Here is a 19,892-nt window from a genome sequence, read left to right as displayed (position 1 = left end):
TTAAATATTAAGATGAATTTATATATATTTATAGGAAGTTGAAAAATGTTATGGATCTCGCATTTAAAGAGTTGTTAAGTTGAAAAAGGTTGTGAGTCTCACGTGTAAAGAGGTTTTGAGTTTAAAAGAATTAAGTAATTTAAGAATTGAATATTTAAATATTAAATTTAACTTAAAATTAAATTAAACTGAATTGATTTCAATTCAGTCCAAATTCTAAATGGTACCAGCTTACACTTTAACTTTTACATAAGACCAGGGATGGCTTAAAGGGTATACTCCAATCAAGGCACCAAAAATATTAAATTATTTAAAAAAAAATCTAAATGTAAAAGAAAAACTAATGATTTGAAATACGTTGCTTCGAGGAAGAGTGAAAGCTTTTATTGAATTGGAAAGTTTAATTGATATGATTGATTGATTAGAAATTTAAAAAACCTAAATAAAGTAAGCACAAAACAGAGGACTTCTGTAAATTTATTTATGGAGCAAATTACACCTAATATTGTTTGCTATTGAAGTCGTGTTTCGTAATCCGAGCAACTCCACGGGAGTCCAGTTCATCAACCTGCGACTATGAGGAAATCATGTTTCATAAAGAACACAAAGATCAAGATGTAGAAAAATATGATTAAAATTTGGATCCAGGTCAATGGAAAAATATTGATACTAATGGAGAGAGGTCCAATTAGATATGAAATAATAGACATTTCCATACAATATATGATATCCGAAAGTTACCTAATGAAGAAAAACACGATAAAAAATGGTTAGCTTATTCAAAAGACTTAAATGAAGTGTACTGTTTTTGTTTCAAACTATGTAGTCCACAGTATAGTACAAGTCAAATTTATATGTCTTTTATTATGAATGGAATATGATCCGTTATTATATATAAAAAAAAGAAGTCAATTAGTTAACGAGGAAACTAGATTTTGGAAAAGTCTTGATTTTAAACTTAAAAAGTCATGAAAGAGCATATCACTAACATGAATAGTTGCATAGGTTGATTTAGAAACGAGATTGTCAAAGAATAAGACAATTGATAAAGACATTCAAGAACAAATTAACATAGAGAATTAAGATCACTGGAAAAAAAAGTCTTGTTAATTACTATTGCCGTTGCGAAAAACTTGTAAAAAATAACTTGGCATTTCGTGGAAAAAATTAAAAGATTTATTAAGATATATAATAATGGAAATTTTTTGAGTCTAATAGCAAAGACATGCATATTGATGTTTCTGTAGAGCAATTTATAAAAGGTCTTATTTCCTATTTGAAAAATTATAGCGAAACTGGTTTCATGGATGTCAGCTTTAATTTCAGCTAAAGAAAATGTAATTGAAAGAAAAATAGAACCAATATTTCGTGAAAAGTGAACAATTCGTAGGAAGAAACAATTTGATGAAAATAATATTGATGATGTGACTATGCAATCCGCCGAATAATCTTTTAAAAGTGATTATTTTATATACACAGTAGATCAATTAGCTATTTCATCAATTAAAAATAGGTTTGAACAATTTACAATATATGAAAATATTTTTGGTTTTTTATTCGGTTTGAAAAAACTAAGATCTTTAGAAAATGATGATTTGAGAAATAGTTGCCCTAGTTTGGAAACTTTTCTAAATATGGTGTGTGACCTATCGCTTCTTTTTCTTTCGATTGGTCACGAGTCTCACATTTGCGTTTTAAATCTTAAATTTATATTTTAAATTTAGCATATGATTTTTAAAGCGAGCAGAGTATTTTAAAACAATCAAAATATTTTAAATATCTAAAATTATTTAAAATGAGATATTTTTAGTATTATTGAACCAAACCTAATTTTTAAAGTAAGCCTCTTTATATTTTTGGAACCCCGAAAATAATACAGTTTTAGCAAAGCATTTTATTTAAATTATTTTATTTCTTTAAGAATATTATTTATTATTAATTATTTTATTTTATGTTAAAAACTCTATTTATTTAGATGCTTTTATTTCTCTTAGAAATATATACTAAAACTCATCAATTTTTTTATGATGAAGATTATTATTTTCAGATCCCGGCCACACCACCTCACGCCGGTAAACTCCCTTCTCCATTTCTCTCTGATAATTTCCCTCTCCATTTTCTCATTGTTCTTTCTTCTTCAAGCCGCACTAACTGGGTCTCGCGTCCAGCTGCGCCACCTCTGCCACCAGGCCTCCCCGCGACCATCACCTCCTTTCTCTCAGTCCACTATCATACGTCCCAGCCTCTTAACGTCTCTCCCTTATGTTTCTCTCATCTCTCATCCATGATCTCCATGAGTTCCAATGCCACCGTAAACCATTGCAAGAAAATCCTAGCTCAGCCAAGCCTACCCTCATGCCACTGTCATAGCCCAACTCAACCCGATGCCTCTGTCTCCTCCTCTGTTCCTCGCCTTTCTCGGCCTCCACCCACAGCCGCCAAACCCTAGTTTCAGCCACCACCATGAGCCTCCCCTCAGGTCGGGCCACCGTCGAGCAGCTCTGCCACACCATTTCCCCCACAGACTAGCCTTTCTGTGGCCTTTATCACCTCGGGTGCTTCATCTTTAAATGGATCAGTTCCTCTACTCGTCAGCCCAGCACCATTGCCCTTCACCACCATCAGCCCTATCGCCATAGAGCTCACGAGCTTTCAGGCCAAAAACAGCGCACCCACGACCTCCATATCACGTTAATAGTTAGCCACCCAAACAACTCCTGTTTTTAAGGTGACGACAGTCACCACCAAGCCTCAACCCAGCCCCTCCTCGTACGTACATGGCCAACACCACGAGACCTTGCAGGTTAGCAAGTGACTCAATAATTTCAGCCCCCAATTTATGGTATATTTTCCATCCCTTACCTTTGGAACTGCTGTGTTGTGATGCTTAATTGATGTTGTGGAATGTGTTGTGTGGTGCATTGTGCATTGTGAATTGTGACATGTGTTGTGTTGTGAACTGTGAACGGAGTAATTTGTGATGTGGCTGTTTAATTGAAGTGATGGGCATTATTGTGTAGTTGTGTTGTGGCTATAAGTAGTGTGAAGTGACATGTTTGTTGGGCAGTTGTAATGTAGTTGGCAATATGGCAGTATATTATGAAGTGGCGGGATTAAATGTGAAGTTTGTGATGTGGTTATGCTTTGTAAAGTGATAGGATGGTTGTGCAGTTTTTGTTATGATTGTGCATAGTGTGAAGTGATGGGGTTGTTGTGTAGTGTGTGGTAGTTGGTTATATGGTAGTGTTATCAAGTGACATGATTAGATATGGATCACTGTGCAATTTGTGAAGTAGTCGGATGCCATGTGAAGTGATGGAATATTGTATAGTGGGCGATGTGGTTGTATGTTGTGTATATCGTGTGAGATGTTGGGATAAGTTATGTAGTTTGGATGTGCTGTGTATAGTGGTATGTTGGTTGAGATTGTATTGGCCAGTAGGAAGCTTGTAAAAGCAAATGGGTGTATAGGTAGACTATATGTTGATCTTAGGTGATAAAAGGGTAGGGTATATGTGTAAATTGGTTGGACGCATGTGCCGGACGGATTCATCATATGTAATGGATAGTCGGTCTTAAGTATGAGTACATGATGTTTAAACCTCATAGTTGGCTTAAAGTTGTGTATAATGCTTGGTTTGGGTTACGATAAAGTGTTGGTTATTGTATATGAATGAAAGAAGATATGTATGTATTGGTTAGAGTTGAGATGTATAACTTGGTTGGTTCAAGTTATGCATCGGAACTGATGGTTTGGTAGGAAGAATGTGATGGAGGTGATAATGTGTCCTAATCTTTAAAGTGAATCAATGAGGTTCACTTTAATGGATAATGACCTTAAGTAGAATGCTATGTGTTGGAAAGGTGACCTCAAGTGGGTCTCAAGCTATGAGTTTGAGAATTTAGAGAATGATGATAAAAGAAATTATGAAGGATAAAATCGGATAGTAGAGTATGTCTAAGTGAAGGAGTTCAAGCGGAGGGTAGTTTATGCATTTTCTAAGTTTTAGTTACTTATGCACTTGAGGAAGTGAATGACATAAAGTTATTTATGCATGTAGGTTGCCATCTGACATGCACATGAATGAACTGCAAGAAATTAATATAGCATGGAGTCCAGGTAAGTATTATGTTTACTCTTTTAGAGTTTTCTAATGATATGAAAATGAAAAAGAAATGTTTCTCTTTATGATACTTTATGAAGTGAAATGAAAGGAAGAGTGATAGAAATCTAGGCATGTTTTTATACAATGTATGAAAATAAATTTTTGTAAAAGGATTTTTTAATTTAATTTAATGATTTCCGCTATAAACATTCTTTTAATTTATAGAACAAGTTTTAATTTTAAATATAGAATCTTTTATATCCTGGGATGGAAAGGAAAAAGTTTTAAAAAGTTCAGTAATTTTCGTCTCATTTTCTTATATTATTTTCTAAAGTCTCACCACAAGCATATGCGTTACATGGTGAATATTCTAAAATCACTGGTTTAGATTTGTTTTCAAAATTAAAAGTATTAAAATAAGTTTTGCAAATAGATACTAGTACTCCAATAGAAACATTAGACTACATTAGAAAGTTTGATTCATTTCCAAATGCATGCATTGTTTATAGAATATTATTAACAATACTTCTCACCCTTGCATAAGAAATATATTTTTCAAAACTAAAATTAATAAAATCATATTTACGTTCGACTATGTCATAAGAAAGATTAAATAGATCGACCATTTTATCTGTCGAAATAACATATTAATAAATATTGAGTATAAAAATCTAAAAAGTAATTTTGCATCTCAAAAGGCTAAAATAATGATTTTTAAATAAATTATTTTTTATATAATAAATTATTTAATTGTCTTAAAAGGCTACATTTTTAACTTTCGCCTAAAGCCCAAATTTATGTTGAGCCGGCACGGCATAAAACCCGTTACTAATTTCATTAATTACTGATTAATTTGCCCTTTAACTTGCATTTATGGTTTTACCCTTAAATTTTATTATTTGCAATTTGGTGCTAAACTTTATAATGTTAATTATATTTTGACCTTGTTTTCAACCATTCCTTTATACTTCGTATTCTTTTTATTTCTTACGCATTCATAGGCTTATTTTTGTTTAAAGACATGTCAAAACACGGGCTCGTTTGGGAAGTGAGATGGGATAATAATTTTGTGAATATTAATAAGATAGTTTGTGAATAGTAGTGAGATAGTTTGAGTTTAGTATTTTTTAAGTTTTGAGAAAAGAGAGAAAAAATTTGAATAAAAAAATATTATAAAGTTAAAATATTGTTAGAATATAGTTTTATAATTTTATTTTTGTTTGGAGATTTGAAAAAGTTGAATTGTTTTTTATTTTTTGTTTGAAATTGTGAGAAAGTTGTAATGATTAGTTTGAAAAAATTGTAATGATTAGTTTAAAAATTTTCTATTCAAATTATATTTGGGAAAGAGATGATATAAAATGAAATGAGAATTAAAAAAGGTGGTTTGGGGGTGAGGTACCTTAAGGAAGTGCAGAATTCGCTTTTACTAAAGTTTGCATGGAAATTGATTAGGAGTGATTCTCTCTGGGCAAGTTTTTTTAGGAGTCGATATTTGAGGAATATGTCACCTTTAAAAGCTGCTCAATCTCCTCGTGGATCTAGTTTCTTGAGAAGTGTGCTTGATAGAATTCTTTTGATTTTCAAACATGGTTTATGGAAGATGCAGGAAGGTAAGGTATATTTTTGGTTTGAGCCTTGGCTTGATCCATCTATGCGCTAGCTGATCAGATTCAAGATTTTGATTCTCCTTTGCTCTAGATTTGTCATTTGTTATCTCCAGTCGGTTTGAATATTCCTCGTCTTTAAGCTTTGTTGTGTGGATAAATGTGCTATTGAAACATAAGAACATCTATTCGGGAATGGATTTGTAGCTGAAAATATTTGAGAATTTTTTTCCAATAGATTAGAGGTTAGATATAGAAGATATCAAAGTATTTTTTATCATGCTTCACTTTGGTGGTCGAAAGCCAAAAGTTCTTCTTAGTTGGGGATAATGTGTGGCCTTATTCTGACTATGATTATTTGGAGACTTTATTTTTTTCGGTGTAAGATTTGCATGGAGGATAGCAAATTCACTTGGGAGCATATTATGTCGACTATTCTGATGTGGATTTAGAATGTGTTTGTGCTGCCTATGAAGTTCAAGTCTTGTTCTATTAGGGACCAAGAGATGTTGCGAAGCATTAGATGTCGTATCCTTATGCTGCAATGTACTAAAGCTAGAGCTTTTGCTTGGCAACTTCCAGATCATGGTTATTGGAAGTTAAACATAGATGGTTGTTCGCTTGTAATCATGGCTTATCTAGTGGAGGTGGTGTGATTTAAGATCATAGAGTAGATTTATTTGCAAGTTTTTCTCATCACTATTAAATTCAGACTAATATTGTAGCTAAATTTTAGGCTTTAAAAGATGGACTTTGACTTTGTAAAGACCTGAGATTATTGGATATTATGGTTGAGACAGATTCTATGATGGTGCTTTCATAGATTCATCATGGTGAATGTTCCCGTTGGTATTTATGGGACTTTTGGAAAGAGGTGATTAAGCTTATTCAGACTCTTAATTGTCGCATTTATCATGTTTTTCAAGAATGCAATATGGTTGCTGATTTTTTTTTTTTTGCCAAAGAAGGAGCCCATAATTCTTGTATGGATCTTCGTGCTCATAGTCTTATTCCTAGAAAACTTAAAGGTTTATTGTGCCTTGACAAATGCTCCTTACCTTATCTGCTATTGAGGGATATTTAGTGCGTGCAAGTTGTAGTTCTTATTTCTAGGTTGGTTTTGAGATTCTTTGTTACCACGTTGTCTTCTTATTATTTCTTTCTATTAGAGGTCTTTCTGGTTTAATAAGTATTCTTTTTGATTCTTTGGTTGGTTTTCTTGTTTATTTGGAATTTCCATGGGCCAGATTGTAACCACGGTATTCCTCCGCTATAAGTCAGGATTTTTCAATAAATTTGGGGTCTGTCATCTTCTAACCCAAAAAAAAAAAAAAATCTCATACTTATCCAAAACATCAAGGATTTGCCTCAACCTCAACCCCAATTCTTCAATTTTCTTCGCTTTTCACTTTTATTTCCACCTATTGTAACATAGCACATTTTGTTGAATTTCATCTACCATGACATGGTAGTACACTTACTCTAATTCATCACAATAATTAACTGAAAATCTTAAAGTTTCGATCACTTCCTATTTAACCCTAATGCTTTTCATGGTTTCTCTTCAGTTACCATGAACTCTTGAGAGTAGTTAATGTAAAACCTAACTTTCACACAATCATACTTCTATTAGGTAAAATACTCTTTTGGTTGAAACCTACCCCTCAAAACTTTCAATTTTGGCGAGTACTCGTACATACAAACAAAACTTTGCAATCACTACAAGAAAATTACTTAGTTAATGTGATTAGTTATTTCTTGTTAAAATCACTATTTCCTATCAAAATGAGTATATTTTCATCACAAATAATTATTTTCATCATAAATAATTCATCATAAATATTTATTTTTCTTGTAATGAATGTACCCCATAATAAAAATTTGACATAAATACACTTATTTTAAAAGTAATTATGTAAAAACAATAATAAATGGGTAAAAATTTTAAAAGTAATTTTTTGAAATAAAACCTGAATATTTGTTTTTTTCAAAAATTTCAAAGAAAATAATAATTTTTTTTTTTAAAAAATCACTTTTGTTAAAGAACCGTTTATTTAAAGATTAATTTTTTAATTTTATAAGGATTACCACTTTTTAGGAATTTTTAATTAGGGAGAGAGAGAGAGATCAGATTCTTCTGGAAAGGAAATAGATGCATTATGTCAAACTGATGAGTGTTAATTGATTGACTGAGTTTTAATCTTATCGTAAATGAGTAGGTTGTAGGAAGGACGCCTCTACAGCCCCCGCTGGCTGTCCCGCTCCCGGTCCCGCTCAATACAAAATGTAGTGTTTTTTTATTTTATTTTTTTATACATATATTTTTTTAACACTATAAAATATTTTTAAAAAAAATAAAAAAATTATAATATCATTAAAAAATACTTACTTAATCATTAAGTAAAAAAAAATATATTAAAAAAATTAAAAAAAATATAGCAAGACCGGGAGTGGGACCAAGAGTGGTGAGAGTAGCATTATTCTTGTAGGAATACCATTTATCACATGACTGGCTAAGTCGCAGTGAGAATGTGGCTTAAAATTTGCCTCATCGAGGAAGTAAAGTGTTTCTCAATGGATTAAAATAGCCCAAAAAAACCAAGTAAATAACGTTGGCATGCTTCTTATAAAGTTGACGTTGCTGTTTTTGTCTTCCTCCTTTTCAACATCATTTCCTTTATAATCATACGTGTGCTAGAGCCTAGCTAGAAAGTCATGCCAAGGGTATATTGAATGCTAGCTGTATCATTATATGCTGGTTGAGCCCTGTTGTCAAACCCAGGCAGAAAAAGAGGTTCCTTTTTAAATTAAAATATATATATATATATATATATATATAAAAAAAGAAGAAGAAGATATTTTCAGTTGCAAAAACGAATTCAAAGATTAGAGTAGGTGAAATGAGGTGCAATTTCAACTAAACCATATCGTCCTTGTCCTATGATGATTAAAATGGGAATGATAAGACCTAAAAAAGCATCCATAACCATTGATTTCATTTAAATTAATTAACTATATAGCCTAATTATATATAATCCAAAATCAGTGTCGGCTTTGGTACATGCATGTCATAATGTGAGGTACTATCAGAGGTTATCAACACAAAATATATCATTAGAACACTCTATTTCATGAATTTTGCTACTACCCAAATTAATGTGGGACCTCATATGATATATAGTTAATATTCATGACATACACAAAATCACTATTTTTTAATGTATTTTATGCAGAGTTTCCACATCAATAGTGTAAAAAGAAATGCTAGTGTGTCATATGAGCTTGCCTCCTCACTTTGACTGCTTATGTATTTAGTTTTTTTTTTATTTAATAATTAGGAAAATAACTTTTAGTGTATTGTTATATTTTTTTATTTTTAAAATATTTAAATATGTTAAAAAAGAAAAGAAAAAAAAAATAAAAGAATTAATTTATACTAGGTGGCATGCCTAGTGCGCGGTCATTGCTGGGTGGCAGCTTAGCACTACTCTAGTGTAAATTGACATAAAATTTCTTCTATATTTAAATGCTCCCACATGAATCTTGCCAAAAAATAATTATAGTGTAAAAAGAAATGTTAATGTACCACCTGAGTTTGCCTCCTCACTTTAACTATTGATGTATTTAATACTTTTTTTTTTACTTTATGTTTAAGAATGCGACTTTTAGTGTATTGGTGTATTTTTTTATATTTTAAATATTTAAATATGTTAAAAAAAGAAAAAAAAAATAAAAGAATAAATTTATGCTAGGTGGCATGCCCAGCACGCGGTCATTGTTGGGCGGCAGTCTAACACTACTCTAGTGTAAATTGACATAAAATTTCTTCTTTATTTAAATGCTCCCACATGAATCTTGCCAAAAAATAATTATAGTTAATCTCAAAAGCAAAAGCATAGGTTAATTAAAAATGGACAAATGAAATCTGAACAGCTTTGAAATATTGTCCTAATATTACAAGTGCATGCACACTCTGAATCTTAACGTGGAGCCTAGAGGAAAAGCAAGAAGCCAGCAAGAATAATGCATGGGCCTCACGCTGTCCTATAATTTACAAAATAAATGGTGGGGAGGAATTAAAACTGGGGAACATCAAGAAAACATGCCTAAAAATAATAGGACAGCTCATGGATAGAAGATTGTAGCCATATAATTAAACAATTACATATTCATTTTGTTCTTTGCCCTTATCAAGTAAGAGGGAGAGTGAGCCACTCCTTTAGAAAGAGTACTTGATGATTCATAACTGTGAGATTACATCATACACTGTTTTATTTTCCCTTCTGTCGGTGTATCAGTGGGGAAGAAGTTACCACAAAAGTCAAGGTTCACAGATTTTCTCACCAAAAACGCATGATCATATCTAGGTTGAGAGATACACGTAAAAGAAGTGTCAAAGAAGTACTAGAAGTTAAAACTTGTGGGACACTTCCCTAAACAAAAGCCCTTGAATGCTTGGATTGGAATGCTTTGCAGTTTGCAACATGAGAAATGCATTCAAATCCTGAGAAATTGCCTAAAACCAGTTGCGGTTTAGGAGATCATGAGGATAAAATATATCATTAAAACTCAGTTTTTATTTATTTTTTATTTTACATACTAATATTTACAATAAGTCATACATTTATCTATATTATTTGAATATTTTTTTAAATATTTTTTATTCATTTCAAATATTTCTTCTAATTATTAATAAATTTTTAAAATTGTAAACAGTCTTCTTTACATCTAAAAAATAATTGTAATAAAATAAACATAAAAAAATAAAATCTATTGAAATGATCTTTTAAATGGATTTTTTTTTTGATATTTTACAACAAAATGTATTTTACATTGCAGATGCTCTCAAATGTGAAAGATGTGCTGCTTTCTTATATATAATAATTAATTGAAGTAAAAAGTCACTTCACAATTTAATAGAGAAGTAAATTGATCTGCGTGTCCCGGCCTGACCAAAGCCATGAATTAATGCATGCGTTGCACCATGTGGAAAGGCATCGAAATCCTGATCAGGAAGGAAGGCCCTAAAACCATCATGCATTTTAGGAGATGTGAAAGATGTCAGTTTCACAAGTTAATAGAGAAGTAAATTCTGGGAGTTATATGTCCGATCACTATTATTTCACTCCATGCATCAGAATTTCACCTTGGAAAAAACAAATGTACCGTTCAAATAGGTCAAAAAAACCTACATTACTTTCTTCAGCACAAGCCATCCTTTCGTTCATTGAATTTCTACCATACTGAGTCACTGACTTCTATTCCAATCCTCATCCATTAAAATAAAAGCGAAATTCTAATGCATTACTAAAACCTGTATTTATATGTATAGAAAAAGTCTTATTGTAAGAGAAATTCGCGCATTGATATTGATATGTAAAATATTTATTTAATAAAATGATATGAATTAAAAATGAAAATAATTTTTGTAGAATAGAAAATTTTCTTTTTTTTTCTCAAAAAAATTTTTTATAATAAAAAAAATTGTATAAATGTTAGTAAGACGCCAACTCGCTAGAAATAAGCTGGACTGCAACTAATTTATGGAGCTGTACGTACGTGTGTATAAGAGCAAATAAATAAGTTGCAAAGAAAATCTTTGTTCGTACACAAAATAGCACAAAAGACATGAACCTGCTTTCTCAGAAAACAGGCACCAGCAAATTGGACGACAGAAAAGCAGGATCAAGAGCAGAAAGATATTTGACAAGTCCCTTTCAAATGCATAAACTCCAGTTGTGTTCCATGCATTTTTATCAAAGGTAAAGGCCCTACTGGTTTTTGGGTAACAGCTCTACGTATTAAAGATGTGAAAACTAAATCGGGTAGTAAAGAGATCTTCTTGTGTCCTACATAAAAACATGGGTCTTATATTCTGCCTATTACTTCTGTAGACCGAGCCAATCTGTCTTATGCAATTAAAGCTAGCTCCCCTTTTTTATTAATGAAAAATGCAGACAGAAGTAAAGATGATTGCATCTTCTATATATATATATAAAACCACACCATGTCCTTTAAAAATTCAAGTTTACTTTTTGTATTTGTGCCTTCTTTAAGGTGGATTTCATTTTATTTATTGACTGCTTCTAGCTGTCTTCTACTCAGTGAGATCAGAGAATTTATGGTTATTTTAAACTTCCAAGGGGTGTGGTGAGAGTTATATCCTGGCTATTAAATAGACCCTGCTTTCGTGTAGCTTTCATAGTGTTTATATATCTGTTCTTTGTGTTGAAAGCTGTTTCACTCAGAGATTACAAAACGCATTAGTGGTTTTTTCAGGTAACTGAGAAAAAAAAGGCTCAGTAGTTTGCTGCTTATTAAATTCCACTTCTGCTTTATTTGGGTGTTATCCCCCACTTTCTAGATCTTCTTCTTGCTTGCTACTATAGCAATGGAGTCTTCCCAAGTTTTTGGAGCTGCAGAAGAATGTCACAGCAGTGAATCTGGGTGGACAATGTATATTGGCTCCCCCATATATGGTGACGATGATGATGATGGAAGTGGTGATAACGGGGATAGTGATGATGAAAATGATGATGATGGCGATGATGATGATGATAAAAATGATGCTAATCACGATGATGATAGTGATGATTCAATGGCTTCTGATGCTTCTTCTGGCCCCAGTCATCAAGGACATCCATGTGGGAGCGGAAAGGGTGGACATGGCTTGGCTGCTTTCAAGCAAGAGGACGAGGAAAATTATTACAACTATCGCTTGGACAAGAAAGCCAACGAACAACAACAAAAGGAGAAACAGATCAGAGCCCAAAAGATGAAGGAAGAAAAAGAAGAGAAGCTGCTGGGGGCAAAAAAAGCTAATGCTTCAGCTCAGAGTACTGGTACAAAGGTAAGAAAAAAATTCTGGATGTGAGAAAGGACATGAATGCTTTCTCGACTTCTTAGCTTGTGTTTGTAGGTCATGAGTAGCATGAGCTGAAAAGTATAATCAAATTCAGCTACAAGTAGGATCACCATGTTTCTGTTTCTAAAGCTTGTTTTAGTACTAAGAAATAATCGAGGACTACTAAAATGTTTGTCGGATAGACAATAGCATGAATGGATGTGCAAGTATAATTCTTGTGAATGTCTTAATATGGGTTTGATAACTAGCTATACGCACCATACCCACGTGTGGGCTAAACGACACCATGATGCAGCACGCACTTTGTTCTTATTTCATGTGCTGAAACTGTAGACAAACAGAAGAGCTTCAACCTGTCAATATGCATGTCAATACATATTCTCCAAACTATGTATTGCAGAGACAAAATTTCTGCAAAATTTCGACTGACCTTTTGGTAATGAAACTGGAAATTCATGTTCGAAAGCTTGTTCATTTAACAAATTTACGGTAAAAAGTTCATCAGAAATGAAAGGACTGCTATATATATATATATATACACACACACACACACAAAAGACAATGCTCAGTGCAGCTGTTGAACACCCTTGTCCGCGCGCGACATGGGGCCATGTTGCATATGCCCTGCAGGCTTATCTTAATGGACGTCCGAGGCAGAGGGGGCCCTACTGGTCCTTAGAGAGAGAGAGGTTTCTGTCGTTCTGTCTATTCTGCTTTACTTCTCATGCTACTCAAAGTGAGAGAAGGTGTGCCAAAAGTCCAAAGCACTCTCCTTGCAGAGATGACATATGCAATCTGTGGATATTTTGTCATTGCTACAGCCTACATGTTTGTTCTATAGTAGTAATCATAGTGGAAATATTATTAGGCATATTATTTTATGAGAACTCAAGCCACTTCAGTTTAATTATGATATTATTTTTATAAAATCCCTTAATAAATCTAGCACTTGTTAGGAGAAATGTAAATGAACGGATGAGATCAATTAGGTGAATAAATGATAAGGCTTCATCCATTTACTGATCTTTAACATAAAAAATCTAGGATTTTCTTAATGGATGTGAGGCCAACTCCTGTAATATGACCCAAGTATGTAGTACAACTGGTGATTATAACATATTAGTGCTGACATTACTTCTTTACATGCACAGAAAATATTTGTTGCACAATGAAAGTCTTGAATGTTGACGTTGTCTTCTACACAAGGAAAAAAAGAAAAAAAACTATTGAATTTTGACATAATTCTTTGCCAAACATGCAAGATAAATATCTTGTGCGTGAGGACGATTCTATTATACTTTTTATAAGGAAAATCGTTCAAGAAGGGATCCACTAAATTATGAAATATATATATATATATATATATGTATATAAAGTTTAAGAAGTTGTCAGCTTTAGGATAAACAACATAAGAAAGCTAGGAACATCATGAGATGCAACTTATTTGTCCCTGACTCCATCCCCAAGCTACACAGCCATAGCAAAGATAAAGTCATTGATCATGAGATGCACACGCATGTACTGAAGGAAGCTCTTTCTATTTCAAGGGATATGAATAACGAAATGGTGGACATAGCCAAGACCTTGCAGTCGACACAGTTTCATGGCAATGCCCAAAATCTATGCACTTCCAGTTACTCAATTTTATATGAACCACACACTATCATCTCAATAAGGGTGCATGTCTGATAGATTTCATTGATAAATTAGTTAAATCTATGCACTTCCAGTTACTCAATTTTATATGAACCACACACTATCATCTCAATAAGGGTGCATGTCTGATAGATTTCATTGATAAATTAGTTAAATTATTTGTTTTTTTACTTCCAATAATAATATAATATATTCCTCATATATGTGTTATATATTGTTCAACACATTTAAAGCAAAACTAAGAATCATCCTTACCCATTTTCGTCTCAAAAATATTTTTAAGACAAAAAAATTCGTAGATGTCTCAGAAAGTCTGTCTCAAAAGGTTTTTCGAACCAATCATAGGCGTTCAAATGAGAATTTGTTTTTGGGACAAAAATCGAATGAGAATTTGTTTTTGAGACGAAACTTTTTTGTCCCAAAAACCCATTCGAACAAACCTAAAATAGTGATTTCTTTATTAAGAATTGCGGGGCTGAGAAATGAAATTTTTGGGTTGAAAATTTGTAGAGGGGCACCAACTATAAATCATCTACTCTTTGCCGATGATAGTGTCGTCTTTTGTCGAGTGGAGGTGGAAGAAAACAGAAGAATACAAGTGTTACTGGAGAGATATGAAGTTGTTTCTGGCCAAAGAATTAATAAAGAAAAAACAGCTATTATGTTTAGTGGTAATGTGAGTGTGGAGAATCAAAATGAGATCAAGAATCTTTGGAGTAATGGTGAAATACAACAGTATGAAAAATATTTGGGACTTCCACCTATTATAGGGAGGTAAAAAAAGAGTGCCTTTCAGTCTATTAAACAACGGGTATGGCAAAAGCTTCAAGCTTGGAAGAAGTTGTTGTCACAAGGTGGTAAGGATATTTTGTTGAAAGCAGTAGCCCTATCCATACCAACTTATACAATGTGTTACTTCCTTTTACCGTCTAGTTTTTGTGCTGAGTTAGAAGGCATGATGTCAAGGTTCTGGTGGGGCCAAAAAGGAAATGAGAGGAAAGTGCATTGGTTGAGTTGGAACAAGTTGTGTCAGACAAAGAATTTTGGAGGGTTGGGTTTCAAAGATTTAAGAGTCTTTAATCTCGCTCTACTTGCAAAACAACGGTGGAGGTTATCCCAAGATGAAGGTTCCTTATTGCATAAATTATTAAAGGCTAAATATTTTCCCCATACCTGTTTTATGAAGGCTGGTTTAGGCAAATGTCCTTCTTATATGTGGAGGGGGATATGGGAGGCTCGTAAATGGCTAGATGCGGGATGTAGGTGGCGAATAGGGAATGGGAAGGCTGTTAATATATGGCAAGATCAATGGATTCCAGGGCACTTATCCTTGTTGGCAGAAGGGGTGGGCGGAAGTGAATGTATTAACTCGGGTTTGGTGGATTCTTTATTGGTTGGCAATGATAGAATGTGGGATATTCAAAAGCTTAGATCTCTCTTCAATCCAAGTATAGTCTTAGATATTCTAAAAGTTCCTTTATGTTCTGATAATGTAGAAGATAGAAGGGTCTAGGCTCATGAACGTACTGGGTTGTTCAGTGTGAGAAGTTGCTACAGATTTATCTATGCTTAGGTTGGACTTCAGTGTGCTAAATCTTCAAACATGCATGCTCAACAGAAAATTGTGAAAGAACTTGTGGAAGATGAAAGTGCCAAATAAGATAAAAATTTTTGCATGGCGTGCATGCAAAGATGGCCTACCTACTGCTGTGAATTTAGTAAAGAGACATGTCTTAACAGATGCAACCTGTAGACTTTGTTTATTAGAAGAAGAAAATATCACTCATGCAGTAGTTCATTGTGGGGCAGTGCAAGGTTTATGGTGGTTTTATCTCCCTGAATTAATAATGGATAAGTAGTTGTCATTATTCGAGATGGCCATGCAACTTTGTGAAAGGAATATGGCTAAAAAATTGTCTAGGTTATTTGTTTTGGCATGGGGTTTCTGGTATCGCAGGAACAAATTTGTGAATAAACAGGAACTGTTAGGGTCTGAAAGAGCTGTCGAGAATGCCTATGTTATGTTGAGAAGTCATGCTCAAGTCAGTATTAAGACATGAAGTCAGACTCTGAAACATTATAAATGGCATCCCCTTTCGACTGGTTGCCTGAAATTAAATGTGGATGCTACAGTATTTCCTGAGTGGGATAAGGCAGGTGTGGGGGCAGTGCTGAGAGATGAAAATGGCAGAGTCATCATGGCTCTTAGCCGTGCAGAAATTCCCATGGAGGGTTCAGAAGGAATAGAGCTCCTAGCCATTTTTAGAGGCTTGCAACAATGTGCTACTATGGGTGTTTCCAATATTGTAGTGGAAAGTGACAGTTTGTTGAGTATTGATGCACTAAATGATGATAACATGACTAATTCAATGTTAGGTGTGCTTTATTATGAGATTAAGAAACTTGCTACTTGTTTTGCTGCTTGTATGTTTTCTCATGTATATAGGGAAGGCAATATGGTAGTTCATAAGTTGGTTAGAAATGCTTTTAAGGTTGAAAGTATGGAGGTTTGGTGGAATTGTATTCTAGACTGTATTTCTCAAACCGTATGGTTTGATGAGTGTCTGTAATTGTTTGATTTCCTATTGATGAATGATATTATCATTTCCTATAAATAAAAAAAAATAGTTTAAATGGTATAGAAACTTGATTCGAATGACCGAATAGATTTGATCCTATTCTAATGGACAAAGTGTTGGAACAGAAAAATTGTTGTTCGAATACAATTAATATGAATGATTGTTGCCAGTTCGAATACAAAATGATTATTTGAATGGGAGTCCGTTCGAATGCTATGTTTTGCGGTTCGAACATACAAGATTTTTCTCAAGTTGTTCAAATGGTTTTGTTTTCCAGTTCAAATGCAAGGTAAAAATTGCAATTTACCTTTCGAACGGTACTAATTGTACATAACTGATTTTTATTAAAAATATAATACTAATATTAAATAATGTAATTTAAACATCACATTTGTTCAAATATTTTGGGACAGAATAATAAAAATACAATTAAAGAAAAATAAGTTATAGGATTGTGGTGGTGACATAGAATTTTGAGATATCATTGATTGCCACTATTCAAACATTTTTTGGGATTGAATCTCCAGCTTCTTTTACATGTTTTCTTCTAATCTTGCCTCTAAATCCGCTACTTAATATAATCGGGTCAACAACTCTTTTTCCTTGGATCTCAAATGTTCTATCTCAAGCCTTGCTTCCTCTAATTCTTGAGTTTTGTCATGCCGGTGTTCAGAGACAGCCTGCTAAGGCTACTTTGGATGGGGTACGATCTTTGCTCGAGGAGCATCGCCATCTTTTGATCAAGGAGATCATTAAGCCCATCATATAGAAGATTCAAGAGATGGAGGAATGCATATCTTCCTTATAAGAGGATTTTGAGCTACTTACCAGATAGATAGTTTTAGTTTTTATTTCAATTTTTTAATGTTGTATTGAACATTATATTTTTGGGATGTAATTAGTGTATGATTTTTATTTTTGGTGTTTGCTAGCTCGTTTACTGTCAAAAATATTTTTTCTTATTTTACTTACCGTTCATGATAATATAAAAAATGACACTATCAATAATATAATATTTATTTAACTAAAAATCTTATTTAACATAAAATAACTCCTTAAAATATTTTTAAATTAATTACATAAAATTAATTTATGAATATGAAATATTTTTATTCACCATAAATAATACTAGATAATATATCTATACTTTTTATATTTTGAAAATGATAACTAATAAATTAAAAAAAATATTTATTTTTAAGGTATTTTGGATGCCTTTCAATAAATTATTATAATTAAACGTACAATCCTATTCGAACACTTATTGTAGTATTCAAACTAAGTTCATATCATTCAAACCGAACACTTATGTTCAAACATTGTTGAAACAAATCCCCACCAATTGTTTTATAATTTTTCATCAAAGAAGTCGTTCAAATGAATAAATGTGGTGTTCGAATTTGTTCGAACCCAATTTGTTTGCTTTCGAACCATATTTCAACCATCCCGCCAAATCTTCCCTCCAAAAAACTCTCGTTCGAATGTAAAATTTCAGTTCAAACGGTTTTGAACTTCTCCCGACAAAATTATATGTACTTTACCACCAAGATTATTATTATAATAGAGACTAAACCATTCGAGCAGAGGTTAACTCTCTGTTCGAATATATGTTTACCCATTCGAACGTATTTCTATTTTTGAGATAATATATTTCATCATAGAAGATTTAGTATCCGTTCGAATGCCTTAAGAACCTCATCCAGGTTTTGAGACGAAATTTGAATTTCGTCCCAAATAAGTACTTTTAAGGATGAAATTAAATTCGTCTCTAATAAATTTCATCTCTAAAAATTATATCTGTTGTAGTGACTATAGAGTTTTCTTGAAATGAAGGAGAAGAGAGCTCATAAATCGCATAGTGGCACACTAGTAAGGGTCTTTTTTCTAATTATTGGTGGTTTGAAAATCAAAAAGAATTTCAAATTCGAAGTTCAAAGCAAAGTAGCTTTTCTAAGACATTATGATGTACATGATTAGGGTCAATATTAATGTGGGATTTCATAGTCACTAATTGGGATTACCATATATATATAACAATTTAATCATTTCAAGTTGATGGAAGCAATCTTTTCTCCCAATTTTACTTTCTATTCCGAAATTCTCATAAAAAATGGTGTTTTTTAAGTAATTCTTGAAAGCGTTACTATATATATGAAGCTGTAATGAAAGAGGGTCTTCAATTTTTTTTTTATGTTTTTTTTATTTTTATTAAAGTGCCGGTAGCCACCCATATAGCAGCCCCGTCCCGAGTTTATTAATAAGCCCTCACATATGGCGGAGGAATACCGTGTTAACAATCATGACATCAAAACAATCCAAATAAAAAACCAACTCAATCAACCAACCAACTTAAAGACTAAACATGCCTAGAAACACTAAACATGCCTAGTGACAACATCATAATAGATCTAAAACATGCCTAAGAAAAACCAATAAAAACTAAAGACGAATGTTAGGAAGTCCTACCTTGTCTAACCAAATCATACCTTTTATGTGCCGAGGTAGAGAACCAAAAGAATTAAAACTCAAGTTAACTCCTTGTTCACCTAAACGGACCAAGGCGTCTATTGGAGAATTCCCTTCTCTGAATTGATGCTCAATGGTAAATTGTAATCCTTGTAACTTATCTAACAAATCTTCCCAGTAATCCCATAAGTACCACACCGAACACCTTTGACATTTTAACCAATTAACCACCAAACTGGAATCACGTTATAAAGCTATATTTGTAAATCCCATCTCCTTACAAACCCCCACTCCCACAATTAAGGCACGAAGTTCAGCTTCATTATTGGTCCCATGACCAAAATGAGTAGAAAAGGCCGCCCTAAAATTCCCAAACTAATCTCGAATGGGACCCCCTCCACCACAATTACCTGGATTACCACGGCAACTACCATCGACGTTCAGTTTTACCCAGCCATTTGTAGGTTTCTTGCAGCTAATTAACCGCGGTGACCTTCTCAGGGTATTACTAAAAGTCATCTCAAGAGCCCTTAGAATATTCTGGTCTGTATCTGAAATCTCCCAACGCTGAAGCATAAGTGTAGATATGTTCCTAAGCCATACCTTTATAGTA

At 33.0% G+C, this 19,892-nt stretch overlaps 1 protein-coding gene across 1 annotated transcript; it reads left to right on the top strand.

The window, feature by feature from the left end:
* The first annotated feature begins 11,407 nt into the window (after positions 1-11,407).
* LOC108997579 (protein SOB FIVE-LIKE 3-like) lies at positions 11,408-12,936 on the top strand. The gene is made up of 2 exons (XM_018973931.2): positions 11,408-11,475; positions 12,078-12,936. Exon 2 carries the CDS (start codon positions 12,105-12,107, stop codon positions 12,585-12,587), a length of 483 nt encoding a protein of 160 aa, XP_018829476.1. The 5' UTR covers positions 11,408-11,475; positions 12,078-12,104; the 3' UTR covers positions 12,588-12,936.
* Positions 12,937-19,892: the final 6,956 nt, after the last annotated feature.

Source organism: Juglans regia, chromosome 6 (genome assembly GCF_001411555.2).
Source record: "Juglans regia cultivar Chandler chromosome 6, Walnut 2.0, whole genome shotgun sequence".
Taxonomy (NCBI): Eukaryota; Viridiplantae; Streptophyta; class Magnoliopsida; order Fagales; family Juglandaceae; genus Juglans; species Juglans regia.
The sequence above is the reverse complement of the archived record's forward strand: the minus strand, read 5'-3'. Positions and strand labels throughout refer to the sequence as shown.